Source organism: Aspergillus clavatus, genomic scaffold (assembly GCF_000002715.2).
Source record: "Aspergillus clavatus NRRL 1 1099423829791 genomic scaffold, whole genome shotgun sequence".
In the NCBI taxonomy this organism is placed as follows: Eukaryota; Fungi; Ascomycota; class Eurotiomycetes; order Eurotiales; family Aspergillaceae; genus Aspergillus; species Aspergillus clavatus.
In genome coordinates, this window is record NW_001517108.1 from 1052693 (window position 1) to 1076883 (window position 24191).

Consider the following 24191-nt stretch of genomic DNA (forward strand, 5'->3'; position numbering starts at 1 on the left):
CTTTATAGGAGGTATCCTTTTAATCCTATAATCCTTTAGGGGCTTATAAGCATACTTTACTAGCTATTATCTTTTCTAATAGACTAGTTATAATAGATTAAGTATTAAAATTATAAGAACACTAGGTTTTATATATAGAATATAACTAGTATAAAAGAATAGATACTATATAGCTTAGATTTTAAGAATTTAGATAATTAAGTAGATTACTACTAGGTTAGGATTCTTCCTCTATAAGAGAGAATTTACCTAACCCACTGCTTAGTAAGGGCTGACTAAGAGATACCCTTGCGTAGGCAAGATAGATATCTTCACCATACTATTAGGAGGCCTTACAGAAGTCAGCTCCCATATAAATTACTATACAGTCAGACTTACCTTAGTTTTACAGCTAAGCTTACTAGCATGCCCTTAACTTTTGCACCACACCTCTGTAGTATATACTCATATTATAAGGATACTACTAAGCTTACTAGCATAGCACAGAAACTTATGGTGCACACCTCCATACTAAGGGGGTAGTATTATAGGTAGGCCCACCCTACCCTACTATTAGTCAGCACCTGCCTGTCAAGACCTTTACTGAGCTCACCTACATGAGCATCACACACCTGGCACCTAGATAGAAATCCAAGCATCTCATTCAGGGATATTCTATACCTATGACACATGTCAATGAATTGTATTAACAGATCTCGCAAGATTCACGAACTTCAAGAAGCCCCAACACACACAAAATATCCTAGCCACAGATGGGCACATTCCGATCCCACGTCCGGATTCCAGGTATTGAATTGGGTGGCGGTGATGCTATTTGCCTGCTCAATCGACCAGCAGCTGTCACCACTGGCAACTTGGTAGTATTTGGTGCAAGTGGAGATAGTCCCTGGCATTGGTTGGACTGTGCTGGTTGCCACGCAGTACCAGTACCCCACGTCAAGATAGGAACAAGTCGCTCCAACGGCAGGGTTCCAGGAGATGAACTCGCTGGTTGTCAGATAGGAATATTTCTTGGTCACAATTGACCAGCAGCTATCGCCTGATTGCACTTGATAGTATGTGACACAGTCGGAGATGATGCCTGTCTGAGTGGGCGATGGGCCGGTATGGGTTGCACTGGTGGTAGTGGTAGCGATTGTGGTGCTGGTCGTGGTAGTGGTAGTGGTCAGGCCAGGGACTCCAACGCAGACGTAATATCCTGCCTGAAGGCCCGAGCAGTCGGTTTTGACCGCACTGAATGGAGGGAGATTCATATGATTAGCAAACACTTTCCCATGACTTATGGCAGTACTTGAAAGCGCAGACGTACGGATTCCATTGATAGAATTGGTCGATTGTGAAGTTTCCAAATGACGTGACAATATTGTAACAGATATCACCTGCCTGGACCTTATAAAAAGCGTCACAGGTAGAAATCAAACCACTTTGCGTAGGAGATGGGGCTCCACTAGTTGAAGTGGTAGTTGTGGTAGTCGGAGATGTCGATGTTGTCGTAGGCACCGTGGTGGTCGAGGTAGTGGTGGTGGTTGGCACTGATGGCGACTCAACACAATAGCTCCATCCTACTGTCAAGACACAATTGGTGGATGAAAGAGATGGGTTCTGAAAAACGAACCCCAGGGTCCAGCAGTTAGGATCTCATGGACGATTAGATGACACACTGTTAATGGAGAACTCACCCAGAATGTCAACTGGGCAGTGGTGATTCCAAAGTAGTTCTCCAGATTCACGCAGGTGTCACTGGAAGTAATCGAGTTAGCCCAGTAGGAGCAATCCTTGACTACATTTGGGTCTGTCGTTCCCGTAGGAGAATCGCCGTTGGTGAATCGTTTTTGAATGGCAGAAGCACGCGCTGTCCCAGTGATAAGGGACGTGAGGAGGAGGGGAGTCAATATCATGATGCTAGTCAGTAGTCAAGGTCTTTTTCTTTCTTACTCCTTGGTTCGTACAAGAAGAATGCTTGTGTAGGCACATCTGACCATTATATGTCGGAAAGGGGTAGGCCGTGGCGTCCCTGGTTGCCCACGGGGCCATGATACGGGCTGTTTTCTGGATAATTAAATTTGTCTTGATGCATGTACTGCTATTAGGAAATTTGGAAACTGTTCAACGGAGATATGACTCGAAGGATCACTCCGTGCTATGGTCCAAACTGATGGCAAACCGGCACGATAGTGACGTTACATCTTTTAAACTGGAGAGGAATCAGCTGGATGGAATTTTTTGTGTTGCACACCCATTTTCAGGCCACCCAAGTAAGACTTTTGCACCGTTCTAGCGGACGAGGTAAGCTTTTTGATGGAGCTAAGTGTTTCCTGCAGAGGTCTTGTAATAATGCTAGCTGGATTCTAACAGACCATAAGGCCAAAAGACTAACATTACCATGAGTTACCTAGTAACTCATGAATCCAGACCTATATAGTAGCGCACTGGATAGCTAAGGCTCTCTGATCCTTACAGATCTTATGTAGGGAATCTTATTTTTTTTTCCATTTTCTGAAATTTCTGGGGGGAAAACAACATTATCTTTTTAGAAGAAATTTTTATACTAGTAAAATATCTCCCCCTAGTTCTTACTACCTATATATTTTACTAATAAAAAATAAAATCATCCCTAACTTAAAAGATATTAAATAATTCTTTATATAAATTTATATAGGAGCCTACTCCTTTTAATTTATAATATCAATAAATAGCTATAAATTTAGCTAATTTTTTTAATTATTACTTAAAAAATAAGTTTCCTATAGTACTATTAGTAAGTAATAATAAATAGTAATGGATAGTAGAATTTTAATAGGTTAAAGATATATATTGTAATATTATTATATAAAATTTACTAGTATTTCGTAATATATATATATATAGCTTTCTTAGGTAATAAGGTATCTACTAGCTATAGATTCTAATTTATCTATCTTTATAGGGTAATAGAATTTAAAGGCTCTAATTAGCTAAAAAAGTCTTAATACTCCTACTAGATCTAGGGGGTTTAACCCCTAGAAATACAAAATAAATATTAGAAAATTCTATAATAAAAGAAAAAGATTTTCATTTCAACTTTTTAAGGACCCTAGTCTTATGCATTTGATATCACACCTACTGCAAAACTCCACTGGCAAGCTAACCATGCAGAAATTGCTAGTGCTGACTGCTCACTCTGGAGGGAGATGATCAGTGTCATTATTCCCTCACAGAGATGAGCAAGACAAGCTTAGACGACCAGCAATGGTGATACTAATGAGCTTTCTTCGGAGGAATGTATCCTCGCTAAGTCCGGCTGCCACTTGTGCTGTGCCGAATTACAGATTAACGCAGGCAAAATGAACTTGAGTCAGAGAAGGGCTCTTTTCCCTCGGATAATGCTGTATTTGACCGAGGGTCCTATGTTGTTCGGGAAGAAGCCAGTCCCATGAGATCCAATATTCCCATCATGACCTTGAGCTAGATGCTAAAGAAAGACAAAGAATACCCGTGTTTCATTCAGGATACACCTGTAGACCATGCCTCCTTTCATTAATCTTTCGCTCCCCTTCGTATTCCTCTTCCACCTGGTCCCCAGCTCAACTGACCTTCCAAATCCTTGCAATTCCACTGCTGCGACTGTTCAGCCTTAAGTCACCTCTAGTATTCAAACGTCTTGTACGTAACCGTGCCATCCTGTTCTCTCGTCCTGATCTTATCCGGCGGGGCTTGGCCACATATTCGCTTCGTCCAGTTGCAGCCAGAGTAATACATCGCTTGATTGACGAAGCGCGACTTAGCCCACAGCTTCAATACTGCAAAACGAGAATCAACAGACAGGACTAACCAACTGAAAACATGGCGATTGTCTCTGTGGGTTTTTATGTCAACACACTGCTCGCTTTTCCAATGGGGATAGGCGCAAAATACCTGCGTTGGTCACCGTGACCTCCGGCTGTTGGATAGCAAGACTCTGTATCAGATCGAAGCCATACACGGGTTCGCCATCCAAATCTACGTCAACTGAGAGGTATATCACGGTTAGCGCAGTGCATGAGAGCCCCTTTGCGATGTGGACGCCCTTACCTGCTGCACCGTCGCCAAATATCGATTCGGTATGAGTCAACTCGTGGAGGATAGTCGTAGCAGCGGCACGGTCAGCAACATAGTCGATCGTGAAGCGATTTAAATACGCTGCCGTGTTATCTAAGTCGGCGAGTCTACCGTATTTTCCCTGAGCGTTTACATAGTTCTCCCAGCTCTGTTCGCAGATGATGATTTCATCCTGATTCGACTCAACATTGAAAAAGGAGTAGGCCAGGTTGTCGGCCCCTTCCGAGCACAATCGCTGCGTCGGATCCACGTCAAGAGTCCTCTTTGGTGTCCATCGTGTGTCGATATAAACCCCTGGATCATCAGTTTGGATCTTTCTGATGACGGCACTGAACATTGCACTATCGTGCGAGTAACTTGACTTACGTATGTTTGCGTCACTCAGCTTTTCAGAGTATTCGAAAAAGTCATCATTGCAGCTCCAATACGGAGCCCAGTCTGTTTGCAACGTTTTGGAGATGAGGTTCGGTCTAGCTAGAAACAGAAAACTCATGTAAGAACAGGAATGGTTGGTATCTCTTTCTGCCCTACCCTTCTTCATTGATTGGAGGGCGGGAGTGGCTTGTCACTGACATATAACTGTTTGCATATTGTTGGAGGCATCCGCGAATGTTTGTGTAGCCTCAATCACTTCGCTGTTGAGTCTGATGGCTCCAAAGAAGACCTGCCAGGTGGTGAGCATGGTGTAGATGGTGTCATAAAGGTTACCCCAATCTTTGGGTTGCTGCTGTGAGTCTATGACACTTTTGAGCTTTGAGAGGCTGGTAACAGCTTTAGTTATCTAAATTGGTCCTTTATTGTCAGCAAACATTCCAGATCTTAACAGAGCAGTGGCAATGGTCTCGCTGCTTCACCCACTAAGGTTCTGGTGTCTCCCAGAGAATCTGTGATGTACTGCACCTGAGCTGTGCTGCAAGTGCTCCCGAATTCTCGGATGAATAGGTTTTTGGGCAGGACAGCGGTGCCATTCGTTGCACTGGAGACTGGCTTCGAGATCATTTCAGACGGAATTATGGACCTTGCCAGGCCGAAAGGTATAATAAATATCAGTAGAACGAGCTGTAGCCCCATACTCCAATGGTTCGGTGCTCTCATGGTTTCCAGCAATGAGTCCTTCACAATGAGACAGATCTGCAACTGAAGTACAATTGGGATATTGAACTGAACAAAAGTGAGAAAGCCTTGGTGTATCTGAAGGCAAATTCCCTCGGAATGCTCACTTTATTTACAGTATGCGAAGCACTCGATCCAACTAAGTCATCGGCCCAGTCAGGGACTCGACTCAGTATGTTACACCTAAGAGCGACACCTTCCACGCTTGCCGATAGTACTAAACCTGAATAGCCAAATTACAGCCTTACATCGGCCGCACTGTGACAATGGAGTGGTTGTCAGTGATGGATTTCTGCTCTACCCGGTCCTTTCTTCTACATGCATCTTGGGAACGCGGCTCTCACTCAGAAAACTATTTTCTAGCTGACCTGAAAGATACCAGGCTAATGATGTGCTTGATATGCAGAAAAGCTGTACAGGTGGCATGAGCTTGCACTGCAGATGTAACAATGGGACGCCCTGCGCGGAAGTCATTTGCCCACCAGTAAGTGAAAATGCCTACTCTAGGAAGATCAGATGAGGAGAATATTTCTTGCTACTGACTTAGGGGACCTGAAGAACAGATTATGGCATGCTGACATTTTCAAAGCAACCAATGCTTGGGCGAGCTACCTAAAACTAGCCTTGTGACTATCTCCTAGGGAAACCCCTGGTTTAACAACCTCAAGATATATTATGATAGGCTCTGATTTTCAGGCCTCCCATCAGACAATCTAATCTGCAGGTCCAGTCACAATTTAATATCACATTCTGATTCTCATATCTGTGATAGAGCTAGTGGTATTACTGCACACAAGCGATTTGGTGTTAGGCTAGTATGCCTCCGTGAAGCTGGAAGACTCTTAGGAAATTTCAGGAAACGGCAGATGTATACATTCAATCAAGTGAAAATTACACATTCAGAGAAATGACTGGGAGTATTTCCTTCTATTCCCATACTGCCTAGATATATAAGGAAACTCCCCCTAGACACTCTTGACCTAGCATCATGGAAACCCAGTTACGAAGGCTTGATTGATTGATATTCCACCATGCGTCACTCATTTATATCTCGGTGCGCATTCATCAGCTGCCTGCTGGGAAGCAGCTTCCATGCCCACGCACAATCAGGAACATGTTCCAACACCCAGCCGTGTACCTCTGGCTGTTGCTCAAACAGCGGACACTGTGGATTTGGGCCCGACTTTTGCGGATCTGATGCCTGTGTCTCCACCTGTGATGCGGTGGCCGAGTGTGGAGGTAGGCTTCCATATCTTTGCGCATCCAGAGTTGAGGGAGACTGAATAAGAGTTTAGAATATGCTGCTGTCAATGGTACAAGATGTCCGTTGAATGTTTGCTGTTCCCCGTATGGGTATGGAACCCTCCTATTTAGAACTTGAAAAAGGTAGAACGAGTTTGCTAACGGGTTGTAGCTTCTGCGGTACAACAGAACTTTTTTGCGGCACTGGTTGTCAGAGCGGATGTGAGGCTGTAAACAAGCCGTGAGTGTCGACTACATCTTCCTTTGCTCATACGCAGACTGGGATTCTGATGAAATAACATCTTAGCTCCTGCTCCGGGACATCATCAGATGCGATATACATGGGTTACTACGAGGGATGGAATCCTACGCAGAGAATGTGTGACATCCTTCTTCCCCAGGACATAAATGTGACGCCTTGGACAGTGAGTGTCACCCGGTATAGCCTTCGTTATATGTACGCCACCAGTTGACTAGGTCAATGTAGCATCTGTACTATGCCTTTGCTGGAATTGATAGCACAGACTCGACCATCACCACCACGAATCCGAACGACGAGGAGTATTGGAGACAGTTCACAGCTCTGAAACAGAAGAAGCCGTCACTAAAGACGTATATCTCCGTCGGAGGCTGGGACCTTGGAGGTAAAGTATTCTCAGATATGGTCAAATTTCCCGGCACTCGGCAATCGTTCATCACCTCAGCTATCGCAATGATGAAACAATACGGGTTTGACGGGATCGACATTGACTGGGAGTATCCTGCTGCCGAGGATCGCGGTAAGTTTTTCTGCCTTAATGTTCTACTGATGTCTTCTGGCTGATCTCATCCATGCACAGGCGGCGTCGAGGGAGATACAGCCAACTTGGTCAAATTCCTTGCAGAAATGCGGGATGCGATAGGCAATGATTTTGGTCTTACAGCGACCTTGCCTTCATCGTATTGTAGGTGATTCTAAGAACAGAGTCATTGCGGAGCCATTCTCATAGGTACTGCGTTTAGGGTACATGAAAGGGTTCGACATCGTCAGCATGGCGAAATACGTCGACTACTTCAACTTCATGGCTTACGATATCCACGGCACCTGGGATGGCACAACAAGCAATTCAAGCAGTCCTGATGTTAATCCGCACACCAACCTCACCGGTATGAGTCCTTAAGATGACCTTATTGCAATTCTAAGCTAAGTATGGATGGCAGAAATCAGTGCCGGGCTCGATCTCCTATGGCGAAATAGTATTGATCCCAGCAAGGTTCTGCTTGGGTTAGGATTCTACGGACGCTCGTTCACTCTGGCAGATCCGTCGTGCAACACGCCAGGATGCCCCTTTTATACTAAAAATAACAGCACCGGTGGTGGTGTGGCGGGAGAATGCACCGTCACCAGCGGGATTCTCTCCGACTACGAGATCAACCGCATCTTGGAGCAGTATAATGTCAATGTTGAGTACGACGCGACAGCGGGAGTCAACTGGATGACCTGGAATAGCAATCAATGGTAGGCTAGCATTCCTACCGTCCAGTGGTACCACTCTGACAGCCTCGCAGGGTATCTTATGATAACGCCCGGACGCTCAGGCAGAAAGCGGACTTTGCGAATGGCAAGTGTCTGGCTGGACTGTTCAGCTGGGCTGTTGATCTCGGCGGCCCTGGAACGCTGACCAACCCTAACGACCTCACTGCATCTGATTTCAGTATGGCCGGCGCCAGTACTGACGGCGGCGATGATGGATCGGGGATTGTGTACGTTGGCCAGGACATCTTTGGCCCGTCGCCTACAGTCTCTGCCATTGCCCCCGTCAGCCTCATCTTCCCCCCTTTCGTCCTTCCTACCCCGACGGTGATCACTCCAGACCCTTATCCAACATCACTGGAGGTGGCGTGGCCTACGGTCTTGCCTGTGGTGACCTCAGGTACCACCACCTACACCACCACGATCACACGGACAATTGTGAACACGACGCTAGAGGTGTCGCCCATAACCACCACAGCCCTGCATTTTTGGGGGTGGAACCTGACGAATGGTGTCAATTCAACATCAGGTCCTCTCATCATCAGTCTTGATATTCCCGATACCACCATAGAAATCGGTCCAGTCCCTGGAGTCACTCGAACGCCCACCCCCCGTGTTGTGAAGATCCCGCCCTGGCCTTGGGTAACCACTACCGGCGGCATCGAGCCCACCGTTCACTTCATCCAGGGCAATCCCCCGAGTCCCACATGCACTGCCAACTGCGGTCACAAGTGCTACAGCTTCTGCGATGGGCCATGCCTCGTCGACTGCGGGTCTGACAGCGGCAGCTCGTCAGGCTTCCTTGACCCGGAGGACTCGGACCCGCCGTCAGTCGGCAAATGCGTTGGCCCAGACTGCAAGAATGGAAAATGTACGGGCACCTTGTGCGTTCAGAAGGGCTGTACTGGCGATGACTGCGAGTCTGGCATTTGTCTGGGCTCACATTGCACCCCCACGGGCTGTACAGGGTCTGATTGTGATGACGGGCACTGCGCGGGGAGCCACTGCCAGGATCACGGCTGTGTGGGCTCTGAATGCAATAGTGGCTCCGGCACCTGCTGGGGACTCAGCTGTCTGTCCTGGGGATGCATAGGCCTCGATTGCTCCGGCTCCTCCTTCACCTGCAGCGGCCCTTTGTGCCATGTGGTGTCTTGCTCAGGGCCCAAATGCTCTGAGGGGATCTGCACGGGTAGTGGCTGCCAGTCTGAGGACGGGGACTGCCAATCGAGCGAGGCAGACGTCTGTACGGAATGGATCACCAGCACGCTCGTCACGCCTGCGTCTACGTATTCCACGTCGACCATCACCTCCCACTGCTCGACCATCACCGCCTGCTCAGCCCAAGCCACCACTAGTACCAGTACAGTCGGCTCAAGTGGGCTGGTCGAGGGAACCGTCTCGGACGTCTACTTTAGTCCAACGGCCAACTCAAACCTGGCAGCCAGCGCAGACGCCTATTGGTCTACCTTCTGGTCGCAGTTCGAGGGGGCATCCCCAACAACTATATCACCGACGACTACACCACCGACGACTACATCACCGACTACCACCACGACTGCCCCCTCCACAACAAACATCCCGAACTCGTTCATGATCTTCAAGTACGAAGTTCATACCGTATACTTTGATACGAGCGAGACTTATTCATACTCCTGGTACGGCGACTACTACAGCTACATGCAGGATGTAACCTCCGACAATGTCTGCACCAATTCCTACAAGGTCATTGGACCCGTAGATGCCAACGCAGGAGACCCATTCCCAGCCTCCCTGAGGTCTTTTAATCTCCCTGCCCAGTACACCGGATGTACCTACTCGGGGAGCACTGACTCAGTAGGATCAGTGAGCTGTGGGTCAAACCAATTCTCCTGCAGCAAGATCGATGGCTATGATGGGAAGACCCCAACCTACGACTGCGGAAAGACGACCGCGGACGGCGGAAGCACGTATATCTACCACTACTACTTCGAGGCGATCCAGTGCTCAATCACATACTAGCCTATACATCGCAAGGCGTATCCACTTGAATCATCACCTCTCAAATACCATAGAGAAGCTAAACATTCCTCCACCCCTTCTGACACAAAACCAACGGAGACTTATACTTTCATAGCTGGGGTATATAGACTTCCTTTAGCAGGCACTAGAAAGATGAAATCATCAAACCCTTATCCTTCTCTGAGGGCTATGCACTGATTTTCCTTTGTTCAAGGCCCAAGATCCTCTCACTCCAGGACCTCATGACATTGGCACCCCGAAGGGCCAACATTGCTATTTCTTCATAACCGCAGCTGCTGATTTCATCCAAGCGTCTTTTCCAGAAGAGCCATCGCGAGATGCTGAACCCAGTCGTCGGGTGAACATCATCGTCTCCTGCAAGGCCACCAACGGTTGAATCATCAAAATCATAATTCATGAGACAAAGGCTTTCAATTTTGTAGCCACATAACTCATACCACACCACGGCTGCAGGTAGCATGTCTGCAATCAGCGGCAGGCCCTTGTCTGGGCTTGCAGCCGTTGAAACCAGCGGCCTCGGCGTCTCCAGCGTATCCCATAAGATTCAAATAGCACACAAGCACAGGTCAGGATCCCGTGCGTCCCATGAGGCGAGGCGGGCTATAAAAGCACTGAGATCACGTCGCTGGCGTGCCGGGAGTTCTAGGGCTTTTTTCCAGGTCACCTGTATTTCTTTCACGAGAAAGGGCAGATCAGCCCAAATCCTGCCATCAGGTGTCAAAGCTTCTTCCCGAATCCATTGACCTGGTCCTTCTTCTTGTGATTCTGTGGCTGGCACCGCAATCCTGCGAGAGAGCGTGCCCATTTCACGGACGTGCAAAACTTGGGCCGCCAGGCGGTCCTGACCAGGGTGTTTGGCGTCCATGATTCATGCACCCTGGAGTACCATATATAACAGTTCGCGCAAATCATACTCATAGTAAACCACCGGAAGACCGGACTTTGTGTATCGACTTGATATATTTTTGGCAAATAGTCGTGCTTTCTGCCAGAACCTGTTATCATCGTTGAAGCCTTCTTCCACAAACTCTGCGTTGATGGCCGCGATTTGGTCAAGATGGAACGTTTCGCGGCTGCGAAGCTTTTCTTCTGAAGTGGACATTTTGTGACATATAGTAAAATGTAACCTGTTGTTATTTTCTGAGGCAAGATTAACCCCTGATGTGAAAGAGCGCGTGAATCGCTATATATATGCAACAGCTGGCGCCTGTGCCTGTAGTAATCAGCTTCTCAGTAATTTTATGGATACTCAGTGCTTTAATGCCTAGTCTTAGGGTACAAAAAACACATGCGGAATACAGTAGTTGGAGATGCTGATTTATTAGTACTTTATTTTCAACTACCACTAAATAACTTGTGACACATATTCTAAAACCAATCATTCAGTCAGATGCCATTCGGCCAGATGAATAAGAAGTCGAGCAATTCTCTGAAAGATGCAACTAAGAGCATACGCAAGGATACTGGACACCTGGGTTATCCTGGTAGATACAGACGCCATTGTTCACAAGACACTGTATGTTTATTACAAAGTCTCTGTCAGTTAATTTAACCCCATTGATCCATCCAGAAAGCTATACCTACTGTCATGGCGCCGACTTCGAGGTTCAGGCTATCCCCATTTATCTCCATCACCTTCATCCTTTTTGTGCTCCTATCCCAAGGAGATCATTTGCTATGAATACCAGAGTTAATTGCTGTTAGAGTTGCATACCCAGACTGCAAAAATAGAATCTAACTTCTTACTGGGCTTACTGAGCTTACTAAGGTGAGGGTTTAGTTCCTAGGATCTGTAGTGGTTAGAGTTGCATTTCCAGACCGCAAAAATCAAATCTAACCCTCACCAAACTCACTGCAGTGAGGGTTTGATCCCTAGGCTAGGGATCCATAGTAGTTCCAGTTCCCCTCTGGCCCCTACTAAACCTCTCAGCTTAAGGGTAGAGAAATTAGAATCTAAAAACTACTAAAATTTTTAATTCTGCTAGGCCTGTCCACAATTTCATAGGTCCTCACTCACATTCTATATATAATCTTGGCACATAATTACAAGAAAAAAAAAACAAAGCATCAAATGACAAATATCAATCAGTTTCTTGCGATCAAAAAGAAAAGAAAAAGATGAATCAAAGTGTTAACATTGAGTTCTGCTACCTCCATCCTCTCCCTAATTGTCCCATGTGCTATATATGCCTCTGTGGAGCAATGACAATAATGATTGCAAAGTGATGAGCCGATCCTTGAAGCAGTCTCTCGTCCGCTGTAGAAATAAGCCCCACAAACAAAAGCGGCTTCTCGCCTGAGGGTACTGCGAGCACGGATGTTGATGCCGCTCCCAAATCTCAATAATGCCTGGGCCATGCAGATGTTCTCTATAAATAGAGCCTGTCCAAGACATTGCTCATACTCCACGGCCATTCCCCAATTCCTTCCAGCAACACATCCTCAACATTCCCAATAATCAATAATAAGGACTCGGACCTGGAGCTTTCGCAACAATAGCAACAATTAAGATTAGGTGATAGGACGAATAAACATATAACACACTCCAACAAAGTGAATGAATGTTTCCAGGCGAGCTTGATCGGCGCCGCGCACAGGTATGCGCACCGTTGGCCAGATACACGCTCTGACAGACGGGGGATGGGCAGGAGACGCGCCACGCCCTGGCCAGCATGATCGGCACAGAGCCCCATATTGTTCCATCAGCTGGTCGTCAGGATCCTGGAAGATGATGAGAATGGCAAGCAAAGACACCGATCGGATGGTCATTTCCCGACAGGTCCTCGAAAAGGTTGTGAAAAAAGTAGCAAAGTCAATTCCACCAACACCCCATTCGTTATCCATGCAGCCTGGCCGGAGCCAGCTTCGACCTATAAGGGCCAGTCACTAATTGCGGTTTCGGTTTTGGGTTCGCTGCTCATCGCTGCTCGAGTACTGCCCCGTCGTGTCCGTCGGGGATGTTGTGGATGAATCTTCCCATCAAGGCATTCTGGGTCAGCTGCGATCCATCCTCTATCAAGTACGACGTGCATCGCTTCTCACCTGCTGATCGATATCCAAGGTCTTCTTTCGCGGCGCCAGCGCTGCTTGAAGATCCGGTTCCGTCAAGAATCACTGATTGACGCGCTTTCAGACGTGCCTCGGTCGCGCGGATCCTGGCCTGGAGTTCTTCCAACTCTCTCGTCTGGATGAGCATCTGGAATTTCCTAAGCGGAGAATCAAAAAAAGGACGGTTAATTTTGATTCGTCTCATTGGAACTGTTGCAGTCAGAACCTACTTCTGTTCGATGCTCTGCGACAAGTGATCCACTTCTGAGTCCAGCGCAAAGACGCTGTCCAGCGTCGAGGAAAAGGCTTGAGCCATAGTCCTGCCATGTCTTAATCAACACCAATACTCTGATAACCGTAAGGACGCAGATGGGTAGACAAACGACTGGGGCCGATTCTTTGGCTTCCATTCCTGATGCATGTCCGACATCTTGATGAGGTCGAGGTGTTTGATCAAGATATATGATGATGAGAGGAGTCCAGGATGTCCGATGGGTTGATTGTGTTGTGGTCCTATTCAGGAGGGGGAGGTGACAGAGCGCGCACCAGGAGGGGCAGAAGAGGACGAGGTAGAACCAGATCGTAGGCTGATCAGAAAAAGACAGAGAAGCACAGTGGATCTGGATGTGATTAGAGTATTTGTTGAGACCAGGGCCAGTGGATGATGGAGCTTTACCGACAAACACAAGGCCAACGGTACTATGTCGCGGCTACTTTAATAGGGCCACAAAGGGAGGCACAGGCACCACTTTTGCGAACCGAGCAGAAGTACACGAAAGCACCAACGAAGAGACCTGGCGCGACAGTGCACAATCGAAGGGAGGAGCGACGCGCAACGAGCAGTAGATTTCACTGTTGAGATAGAGTAAGATCCAAGAGGAGAAGTAGTATGAAGAAAGGGTGAAGATGAACAGGGAGAGAGAGAGGGAGGGAAGTGATAGTTAGTCGGCGTAGATCAGTACTTAGATAAGTGTGCTTTGTTAGTCAGACCTTCTACGACGGAGTCAGTCAGGTGTAGATAGTTTTTTTGATCTAGCTGTTGCTCATTTCTCATTATGAATTTCCGAGCCTCCTTTTCATTTTAGTCTTTGCTGGATAATTCTCCATATTCGCAGTCGTCGAATCTAAAATTATGGAGGACAGAAGCCCAGTTAGTGTTCTTACTACTTAGAGGTGGATATCCACCGTCCACCACTAGAGAGTAGAGTAGAGGGGCTGTCGCATATTTCTCGAAGGTATGTACGTAGTATAATGTATCTCTAGCTATGAGCTGAGCTGAGCTGAGCTACCTAGTACCTACACTCCTACATACTTGCTGATTTACATCTCCCATCAACCAGCACTTTGGATCTGCCTGGATGCTGAAAATGCTCGATTGGAATGGAGACGGTCAGTACATGTAATCTGACGACGCCTGCTGCTCATAACCAACGAATATCATCTCCTATGCTAGCCTGTTGATACGTTTGGAGTTTTTCTGAAAAAGGGGGTCACCTTAAGGACAATTCGGCCCCCTGACAATGTGGGGTACTGTCATTTCATGTATCTAAGACTCTAAGTGTTATGTTAAAACGACTTGATGAACCAGGAACGTAATTTCATTTGCTGTTGCTAGATAATTTTCTAATTACTATGTAGTTCTCCTGTCCGATCACAAAAGCTCCTCCATGTAAAATTACCATGCGCCATTGCAGTTATCAAATTGTGATGGGACTCTCGTTTTTGTTGATTTTGATTGGCGACCTATAATTGCTAGCTCCAGCGCCTCGGAGTCGCCTCTACTAGTACTATTACGGAATATCTCCACTACTTAGGTAGGTACCTAAATATTGTAGAGTATGTGATTGTGGACGAGTCCATAACAACTAACAAGACCCATTTAAAGGACGCAAACAAAGAAGCTTGAAATTTAGATAACTCCCTACAAAAAAGACTGGTGAATCACCCCTCATAAATCCAGGGACCAGGGTACATCTCCTGTATGAGAGAGTTTGATTGATTTTGCTTCAGATTACCTTGCTTTCAGATTTTCTGATTCATCCTATAGTTCTTGAGAGGGTGTCTTCTGCCTCTCACGATTCTGGATGAGATTATCTTCACATCCATAACAAGCCTTCATGCTTTAAGGAGGTGTTGCTAGAACTTGGATATAATTCTATGACATGAAGCGAAGTACCTATATGGTAAATTCCAGGATCTATTAATAATAATACGAGGACACTCAGAGTGTATTGTTGGATGGCTGTGCGTGGGGTTTGGATCGGAAAGCGTGGCCGTTTAGTACGCAAATCTAGTGTAGACAAACTAGTTCCCAGGGCCACACTACACCTTTGTAACTCTTTGTTCGTCAGGCTCTATTGATCAGGAAGCATAAGAAGTGCCAGACTTTCGCATTTTGATGTTTCAATTTTTTTTTTGATTGATATGCCTCAAACCAAAATGAAGAACCCGGGGGAGGTCGATTAGAAAAAGCTTCCATGAACCCTGATAATCATCGAAGGTGGACTTCAATGTTGATCCGACCTAAGTTGTCCATATGATTTGTACCTGTGAAAAGATAACTAGGACAAAATACTCACTGAGAAGCCTCCCAAGCCTTCAGATAAACTGGCAGATTCAAGATAAATTCTCTCCGGCGCGGCTCCCACCCAAGCACTGTTCGCGCCCGTGAAGCATCTGATCTGCTCACCAGACTCAGCGCCTCCAGGAAGGGATTGCCATGTGTACCAGTATACTCCAGCCTGGCCTTGATGCCCAGCGTCTCCTTGGCCGCCTCCATGATCTCCTGGATGCCAATGGTTTCCGTCACCAGATCAAATACAGGCCAGGCGCCGAGCCGGCTATCTAGCCGGTCAATGGCCGCATGGAACGCAGCTGCCGCATCATCGACATGCACCATGCCGGTTCGCGCGGTGAAATCGGCGGGAACCTGGATCGTCTCCTCACTGCCAGACTTCTTTGCGGCAAGAAGGCAGCCCCACCACGTGTCCATGACCCAGGAGGTACGACCATACATCGTACCGGGTCTCATGATGGCCACATCCAGGACATCCCGAGACGCCAAGATGGCCTGCTCATGAGCTGGACGCCAGGCTACCGGGGTGGCCGGCTTGCCCTTGGATTGCGCACTGCCGACTGGGGACAAATCACTGACACGAGACGAAGGCGAGCCGTGCACCCATAGGCCGGAGCAGTACACATATCCCAGCTTTGGGCCAACGATATTCTCCTTCTTCAGCGTGTCACGGCGAGCTGTAGCAGCGTCTAGAACCCCCTGGAGGATCTGCCCAGCCTGTTCGAAGGCAGAGGTCGAGTCCACCACCACATCGATGGAGTGCTGGGTAATGAGAGTTGCGAGTTGCACTGGATCTGTGATGTCATCCTCGATGGGATGGACCTCGTTCTGGAGGAGGAGCCTCGCTTTCTCGGGGCTACGAGCTGTACCCCAGACAGTGTGGTTGCCAGATCTAAGGAGGGATTTGGCAATGGAGAAACCCAGGTAGCCTGATCCGCCGAGGATCAAGACGTTAGGCATGATAGTGATAGTGGTATCGTTCTTTAGGGAAGTATTGGTATGTTTCTCAGTTTGATGTCCATCCATCGATCTGCCGGCTGATATTTATACTTTGTGACTGTATCTTGTCCAGCTCCATGACGAACGGAACTTCGGAGGCCGCTATGTCCGTTGCAAGAGGGTTTGTCATTTATACCGATATCTTTGTTCGTGTGCTGGGATGATGTGAGAAATTAGAGCATTCAAACCCCTGCATGTCATAGCGACTACGGACCAAGATACCCAATTCAATGTGAGTATTGGTAAGCGATCATGCGATGCCCAGCTGGGACTCGATCTCCGAGAATATTCCCGCTCAATAGTCCCAGGCACTTGTGTCTTCTACCGTAGGACACGCAGCAGACAACGCCAAGCTCGGATTTAGATGTCGGGGTTACGACAGCAAACTCGGAGTTATCAGACCTAATATTAATATATCTTCAGTTTTCTGTCACATTCTTTCTTCGTGCATGGAAAATAAGGGAACCAAGGTTCAGTTAGAGGGGGGTCCCCAGAGCGATGCTGACCAGAAGTCAATGAGGTAGGAAGTCCTATAGCAAAGATGCTACGAATGCTTCGAATGACCGCCAGCAAGTACCTAGGAGAACAGCTATGAACCTTGGCCGTCTTCCCACTGTCCTGTTCTGCAGGGGGAAAGAAGGCATCATGGTAGACTGGATGAAGAGTATTGACCACGCACCGCGAGGCTAGATGACAGCAACGCGCTTTCCCTAGTTTGGGATGCTATACCGGTTTCTAGTGATTTATCTTACCTATTTAGGTACTGTTACTGAAAAACACTAGTTACAGTACGGAGTAGGCCTACTCCGTACGGTAACGTCGATCGGTGGATGGAAGCCACGTGATCTGGCCCCTCCGTCGGCGGTCGGGGTTTCTTTGCTCAATTTTCCCTCTCAGGAAAAGGAAGAGAGACACACCAGAGCAGTCTGTCGTTTGGGCGTGCAACGCACCGTCGTGGTCATTCCCAATTTTCATTTCCATCAATAATTTTATCGTCTTCATCAAAGATACATCTTAGTGATCTCGGATTTACCTTTCAAACACCGATTTTTCCTAATTTTCCCGCCCCAATCCTCATCGGTTTCTGGACACCGTGGCCCCGACTCCAGGATTTTCCTCCCTTCTTGTCCTGCACTAATGGTCTAAACCGCTAGCCGTGCTACAACTCCGGTCGCGTCTATTTCGTGTTGGATTGATTGATTGCGCTGGAGGAACTTATCGGGCCAACCACTGACACGCTCCATCACCGTGGCCCCAATCTCCAAATCCTTCTCCCCCAGTGGCCGACCAAACGGGCAATGGGGGATGCCTCCACTGTCAGCCTACACTCCCCTCGAATCCCTCCTTTTCTTCCAGTCTCTCGCCACGCTAGGTCGCCATCCCGTGAACTTTGCGTCTATCTCGGATGTATTGCGCAACAACGACTTCGTCCGCCAGAATGTTGCTTTCGATGCGGACCGGCTTGCGCCGGAGGCTCTCGAGGACTTGTACACGACCTTGATGCGCGAAGGTGTGGACAGCATCGGAGCTGCCCAGGTTTCTGAGCAGAATGGGGTACATGCGGAAAATCCACTGAAACGTAAAATCGCGAGTCCCCGCCCGGAGGTTCCAGCTGGTATGGGAAGACCCCATGCTAGTCTCGTTCCTGATTTGGTGTCACATCTATATGCCAGATATAAGGAGCTCGTGACCCGGGAGATTCGGAACGAGGAGAAAAGGTTCAAGGAAATTCGAGATGAAATTGAGCGACTACAGAAGGAGGAGCGACGTGGCCCACCACATTCAGTACCTACGACAACACCCATAACCGCTCCCGCAGTCCAAACGCAGCAGGCGAAACAGGAACTTGCGCCGGACCTAATGGACTTGGATATCAAGGAGGAACGGCCTGCTCGGCAACTTCGACCTGAACTTGAACCACCACCTGTTCAGCTGCCGTCGAAAGTCGATATTAAGCAGATTCAGCAAGAGCCGCAGATGAAGGGTTTTGTACCTCCTCCACAGAAGGACACACAACCAAATCTTGCCTCACGGCCACTGGAGAATGCGGTCGTACAAGCACCCCAAATACCACCAACGCCACCGGTTACAGTGTCGCACCTCGAACAGGCCAAGAAGGTACAGCAATCACCGCAGCTACATGTGCAAGAACCGAAACCGCAACCACAGCCAATTTCTTCCCATCCCCAATCCATCCCCCACGTGCCTGTCGACGTACTGCCACAGCGGCAGCCGGTTAACGGAAATGGGCCGCCGATAATTCAACAAGTCGCGAACAATCTGCCCGCAACCACTCCTGCGACTCAAAGAGTGACAAATGTGCCACCTGCGAAGTCACAGAGACCATCTGTTGCTCCTACACCAAGCCCTGGTGCAGTGCCAGCATTCACAGTAGCACCGTCGCCAGCTCAGCAGACCCTCCAGAAGCCTGTCCCTACCCCCGCTCCACAACCTGTTCCAGCGGCCAGGTTCGCGGGCAGGCAAGGCCCTACAGTCCCCACCACTGCCCCCGTGCCTCAACGCCTCCCACCGCAACCGACTTTTCAACAATGGTCTCTTAACAAACCGCCTCATACCCCACGGTCATCCTCCGTTGCTACCCCGCAAACCCTCTCTGAGAAGCGCGGTACCGCTGCAAGACCCATTCCCACCCCTCTTCCTCAAGAGACTCCGGCTCCAGAAATTAGAAAGACGCAGCAAAGTGTACCTCCCGCAACAGCTCCATCTACCCCGGGCCCCCCCCCTACCCCTGGCTCAACAGTCGCTCTCAAAAGCCAGGCCCAGGGTTATCATACACCCGTTGGGGCTGCACAAGCATTGCTTTCTGAGGCACGAGGCGCTCGTGTTCCCCAACTCTCTATTAATACAAGATCTTCCACCCCGTGGAAGAGCACACCACGTCTCAGCATCCCTAAGTCGCCTGGATCCCCAGAAAGACCTCGGCCAGAGGACGTTAGTCCCATCAGCGAGAGGGCTCCGTCTCCAATTGACTTTCCTGAAGTTCCGCCGGAAGAGGCGGGAGGTCGCAGGACCAAGCGCCGGAATGTGGAACAGAAGGCGACCAGAGCAAGCCGAGAACCTAGTCTACCCAGCACAGATGGAGAACCCAAGGGAAGACCCAAAGCCAAGGTAGAAAACCCCTCTGTGTCTGCTGCAGGGAAAATGCGTGATAGGAGCGCCACCTCATCCAGGAGTCGCGGAAGATCGATGGTATCGCGCGAAGAGGAAGCTACCTCGGAGACGGGACATGGCTTGAATGGAAAAATCAAGCATGAGCTCTCTAGTACGCCGGCTGCTTTTCCAGACGTGCCTGAAACTGAGACCCGTGTTGTTGGAACTCGGAAAGGGCCTACCACATGGGCACAGCCTGAGGAGCGCCCAGGGCGAGGAAGACCGAAACGAAAACGTGGAACGAGTGACGCTCCGGAGCCGGAGCCACTTCAGACGGAACTTAGTCGGCCTGATATCGCCCAGTCTGCCCCGTATGTGCTTTGTCCTCGTAATTTCCCCAGAACCGGTGCACCCATCATGAACGATGTGACCACGCACAAGCATGCCTCTATATTTGCGAAGCCGCTTGCGGAACGAGATGCACCTGGGTATCGAGATCTCATATATCGGCCGCAAGATTTGAAGTCAATCAAATCATGCATTCACCAGGGTAGTAGAGCCGTAGCCGCCGCTACTGAGGCTGCCAACACACCCGTCGCAGACGGGGAGTCGCCGGCCCCGAATGCAGCCACGCCGTCTAAGAACGCTGTCCTCGTGCTGCAAAAGACAGAGGACGTCATCCCTCCCAAGGCCATTGTCAACTCGGCGCAGCTGGAGAAAGAGTTGATCCGCATGTTCGCCAACGCTGTCATGTTCAACCCTGTTCCCCAACGTGGATTCGGACCTGCATTTCCAATGACCAGCGATAGCGGGTCGAGAGAAAGTACCTTGGTCCCTGAATCTGACGAAGGGGGCATCATCAAAGACACTCTCGAGATGTTTGAAGATGTTGAGCAAGCAGTGACGCGATGGCGTGCAGCTGAGCGGACTGCAGATGAGCTAGCCAGCAAGAGTGTCTTGTCACTTCGAAGAGGCAGCACGAGCGACATGAACATCGACAGTGCGGACGAAGTCAAGGGCTCGTGATGATTTGGCATGCTATCATGGAGATGGCTGAGTGTGATTTTAGATAAGCGAGCCCGTCCTTTTTCTCTCTCTTTATTACCACGATGTTGGGGTAGGGCACCTTGCAGCGTATCTGTCCGAAGACCTGTCACGCAATAGTTAAAGGCATAATGAAATGGAAAATAAAAAAGAAAAACTGTCCTTCACTGTACCGGCAATAAGAAAAGCTTGCCCAGCAAAGCTGATGCAAAATTCATGCATTGTCTTAAATCTCATAATCATGACTTTTGATTTCTCTTTTGGGTCTTGTAGCCATTTCTTTTTTCCCCACCCCTTTCTGCCAGTTGCCAGCAGAAACTCCTCCCTCACGCAGCGCCTCGTATGGCTTGGTCAGGCTTGGTTCTGCCCAACCCGTCTTTAGCATAGAAATCCATCGGATATACACCTTTGTTAGTATTATCCCAGTGCTCTCTCACGCCCAACGCAATCAACGCCTCGTAGGGCGTCAGGAGCGGCCGGGGGAACGCATAGCCCCAGTCAATACTGAGGCGGGGGCAGGCGATCTGCACCCAGCACTCAACGTCCGACATGGAGCCCAGTTTCCCGGGGAAGATCTCGCTCAGGAGCAAGTTGACGAAGGGGATCCCCCGCGCGTTGAGATGCTGCTCGATCATCGCCATGGTGTTGGGGTTTCCTTGCCGGCCAAGCGAGCCCAGAATGATGCCCCATTTCTTGGCCGATTTGGCGGTGCTGATGGCGTCTCGGCGGAGGGTGTGCATCTCGTCGTGGGAGTAGGTCTCGCGGGAGAGAATGCGGGAGTACGGATCGTAGCGGTATGCAGGGATGGTAGGGTTGTGGATCATGGCGGATTCGAGGTGGAAGCGGCCGTCGCCGAGGTAGAGGAGGATGTCGATCTCGTTTTCTGGGAGCTGCGGTGAAGTGCAGCCTAGAATTTCTCCCTTGGATAGCGGTGTGATCTGCGGGATGACGACTTTGAATCCGGCACGCTCCAGCACGGGTTTCAGACCGTGCAGAGTCGCGTTGAACTGGATCGTCCCGACGGTTGCGATGGTCTTGCCGGGTTGGAAGTTGCGCTCGAGCGTGGCGATCAGATGCGAGATGTCGATGCTGATATCCACGAAGATGTACAGCGTTTTGATCTGGGTCACGTCTACGGGGATGAGGCAGCTGTGGGCGTAGTGAACTAGCAGGTCACACCCCAATGCGCGAGCAGTATAGTCGTCGATGCAGCAGGCGCCGTATGTCACATCACCCATGATGAGCGTCTCCGTCCCTGGGCAGAATTGCGTCAGGATATCAGATATGGTTGTGGCAAAGATAAGTAGTCCCTCAGGGAACTGCAGAGCAATCCGTTTCGCGCCCGATGTTCGTATCCGATGGATCGTCTTTGGGATCTCGAAGGAGTAATTCTTGGGCAAAAGTTCGATTGCCGCCCTGATTTCGGGATCTTCCAGGATCTCGGACGGTACTTGATTCAGCGTTCTGGGTGTTCTCCGTGGTGCAGCTGGCGAAAGGAATCGTTAGTCAAGATTATGAGCACAGCTTCATGCAGATTAGGGGCAACTCACCCGTCTGAATGCTTGTTGATTCGACGTCTTGGGAATTCGTGGGAGCATCTTTCTGCGCTTGTGCCTCTGCTGTCCGTCTCCCGACAAACCTCTTCTTGGGCTGTCGAAGACTAGCGATCGATCCAGACTCGTCCATGTTCATTTAAATCTCAGTTGACGAATTCAATGTCTTCTAACTGATGGGTTGGTGGCTCACCCTGCGGTCGAAGTGGGATGGACTGATTTTCTTTTCTTATCCTGACTAAGATGGGACCACAATGTGGCGGTTGGACTTGGATCAGGTGGGGTCGCCAAATGTATCCAAGCGGCTTCTCTCCGCATTCTCGGCTCGTTGAATGGATGATCTTCAGACTCGAGAGCCCAGAAGCACGGGGAGCTACCTCTTCCCTATCCCGTCAACATCTGTCCTTTACATTCACCTCAGTTAATTAATTGCTCCCCTCTGTTTCAATACAATAAATATGGCTTTCCGACCGCGATTGAGCATGTTCTCTGCCCTTCGGGCTGCCCCGGCTGTTCGACGCTTTGCGACAGAGGCGCGGCTAACATCGGACCATGTTCGTATCGTTGAAGTCGGTCCTCGAGATGGATTGCAGAACGAGAAGAAATCCATACCATTTGAGACGAAACTCCAGCTTATCGACAAGTTGGCGAAGACGGGTGTGACGACCATTGAGGCAGGCTCGTTTGTATCTTCGAAATGGGTGCCACAGGTATGGATTTTGCCCTTCAAGACCGAGGATGATTATTGCAAGTAACTGTGACTGACCGTTCTCGGGCTTGTTTAGATGGCGAGTACTGCAGAAATTTGCGAACATCTGCTTCGAACACCACCGCAATCGCAGAATGATATTGCATACAACTACCTTGTTCCCAATGTCAAGGGTCTTGAGGGTCTCATCAAGGTCATGGACGCCGCTGGAGTTAAAACTGGGACACCGACGGCGGAGTCAAACTCCCCTATATCCACCGAGATTTCACTCTTTGCCGCAGCCACTGAAGCTTTCTCCAAAGCGAACACCAATTGTACCATCGCGGAATCGCTGGAACGGATCCGCCCCATCGTAGCATTGGCTAAGACGAAAGATATCAGAGTACGTGGATATGTATCAGTCGCACTGGGTTGTCCCTACGAAGGCCCCGATGTTCCTCCGTCTAGAGTTGCGGACATCACGGCCACACTCCTCGAAATGGGAGCTGATGAGGTATCCGTGGCTGATACTACGGGCATGGGAACTGCACCACGAACAATGGAGCTCTTGTCAGCACTCACTGCTGCAGGCATTGCAAATACTGATCTGGCGCTTCATTTCCATGACACATATGGCCAAGCCCTCGTAAACACTATCGTGGGACTGGAGCACGGCATCCGAATCTTCGATAGCAGTGTTGGGGGTCTTGGTGGATGCCCCTACTCCAAAGGTGCTACTGGAAATGTGTCGACAGAAGATTTGATTCACACTCTTCATAGTCTCGGTATGCACACTGGTATCAATCTGGAAGAGATGTCAAAGATTGGGGCGTGGGTCAGCGACGAGTTGGGCCGATTTAACGAGAGCAGAGCAGGAAAAGCGACGCTTGCAAGGATCCAAGACAAGTGTTGATTAAACAACTTTTGAAGATCTCTCTATCTTTTCTTGTTGATCGTGGAATTTTCATGGGCAGCACAAAGTTCAATGTTTCTTGTTCTTTTCCCTAACAATCTGGTGTAAACGTAATAGCAAGGCACGGTGTTTATGTTTTGATAGTCTTTCTAGAGAAAGCAGTATAAGCAGAATAACATATCGCATGCGTCATGAACACAACTTTTCGTATAATACATTTCTCTTGTGCTCTCATATAGTACAAGGAAAAGGGACATCGAGATCTCCCTTCACCGATCGAAGTCGAAAATTGTTGC

General features: G+C 48.9%; 9 protein-coding genes across 9 annotated transcripts, besides 2 other annotated features; 3 read left to right on the plus strand and 6 right to left on the minus strand.

The window, feature by feature from the left end:
• Positions 1-713: 713 nt before the first annotated feature.
• Positions 714-1898, minus strand: ACLA_071270 (putative LysM domain protein; the record flags this gene model as incomplete). Its single annotated transcript, XM_001275519.1, has 3 exons — positions 714-1233; positions 1310-1602; positions 1680-1898. 3 exons carry the CDS (start codon positions 1896-1898, stop codon positions 714-716), a joined length of 1032 nt encoding a protein of 343 aa, XP_001275520.1.
• A 1726-nt stretch (positions 1899-3624) lies between these two features.
• ACLA_071280 (uncharacterized protein) lies at positions 3625-4759 on the minus strand (the record flags this gene model as incomplete). The annotated part of the gene is made up of 5 exons (XM_001275520.1): positions 3625-3779; positions 3895-3987; positions 4051-4371; positions 4444-4551; positions 4651-4759. 5 exons carry the CDS (start codon positions 4757-4759, stop codon positions 3625-3627), a joined length of 786 nt encoding a protein of 261 aa, XP_001275521.1.
• A 1462-nt stretch (positions 4760-6221) lies between these two features.
• ACLA_071290 (bacteriodes thetaiotaomicron symbiotic chitinase) lies at positions 6222-9943 on the plus strand (the record flags this gene model as incomplete). Its single annotated transcript, XM_001275521.1, has 9 exons — positions 6222-6429; positions 6486-6543; positions 6605-6673; positions 6740-6857; positions 6920-7211; positions 7272-7376; positions 7435-7578; positions 7633-7930; positions 7981-9943. 9 exons carry the CDS (start codon positions 6222-6224, stop codon positions 9941-9943), a joined length of 3255 nt encoding a protein of 1084 aa, XP_001275522.1.
• Positions 9453-9488: a microsatellite.
• A 738-nt stretch (positions 9944-10681) lies between the features above and the next one.
• Positions 10682-11066, minus strand: ACLA_071300 (uncharacterized protein; the record flags this gene model as incomplete). Its single annotated transcript, XM_001275522.1, has 2 exons — positions 10682-10841; positions 10879-11066. 2 exons carry the CDS (start codon positions 11064-11066, stop codon positions 10682-10684), a joined length of 348 nt encoding a protein of 115 aa, XP_001275523.1.
• A 1815-nt stretch (positions 11067-12881) lies between these two features.
• Positions 12882-13328, minus strand: ACLA_071310 (uncharacterized protein; the record flags this gene model as incomplete). The annotated part of the gene is made up of 2 exons (XM_001275523.1): positions 12882-13170; positions 13243-13328. 2 exons carry the CDS (start codon positions 13326-13328, stop codon positions 12882-12884), a joined length of 375 nt encoding a protein of 124 aa, XP_001275524.1.
• A 950-nt stretch (positions 13329-14278) lies between these two features.
• Positions 14279-14299: a microsatellite.
• A 1288-nt stretch (positions 14300-15587) lies between these two features.
• Positions 15588-16547, minus strand: ACLA_071320 (NAD-dependent epimerase/dehydratase family protein; the record flags this gene model as incomplete). The annotated part of the gene is made up of 1 exon (XM_001275524.1): positions 15588-16547. One exon carries the CDS (start codon positions 16545-16547, stop codon positions 15588-15590), a length of 960 nt encoding a protein of 319 aa, XP_001275525.1.
• A 1344-nt stretch (positions 16548-17891) lies between these two features.
• ACLA_071330 (uncharacterized protein) lies at positions 17892-20723 on the plus strand (the record flags this gene model as incomplete). The annotated part of the gene is made up of 1 exon (XM_001275525.1): positions 17892-20723. The coding sequence occupies one exon, from the start codon at positions 17892-17894 to the stop codon at positions 20721-20723; it is 2832 nt and encodes a 943-aa protein (XP_001275526.1).
• Positions 20724-21067: 344 nt separating this feature from the next.
• Positions 21068-22427, minus strand: dph1 (2-(3-amino-3-carboxypropyl)histidine synthase; the record flags this gene model as incomplete). The annotated part of the gene is made up of 2 exons (XM_001275526.1): positions 21068-22227; positions 22292-22427. The coding sequence occupies 2 exons, from the start codon at positions 22425-22427 to the stop codon at positions 21068-21070; spliced, it is 1296 nt and encodes a 431-aa protein (XP_001275527.1).
• Positions 22428-22752: 325 nt separating this feature from the next.
• Positions 22753-23895, plus strand: ACLA_071350 (hydroxymethylglutaryl-CoA lyase; the record flags this gene model as incomplete). Its single annotated transcript, XM_001275527.1, has 2 exons — positions 22753-23004; positions 23080-23895. 2 exons carry the CDS (start codon positions 22753-22755, stop codon positions 23893-23895), a joined length of 1068 nt encoding a protein of 355 aa, XP_001275528.1.
• Positions 23896-24191: the final 296 nt, after the last annotated feature.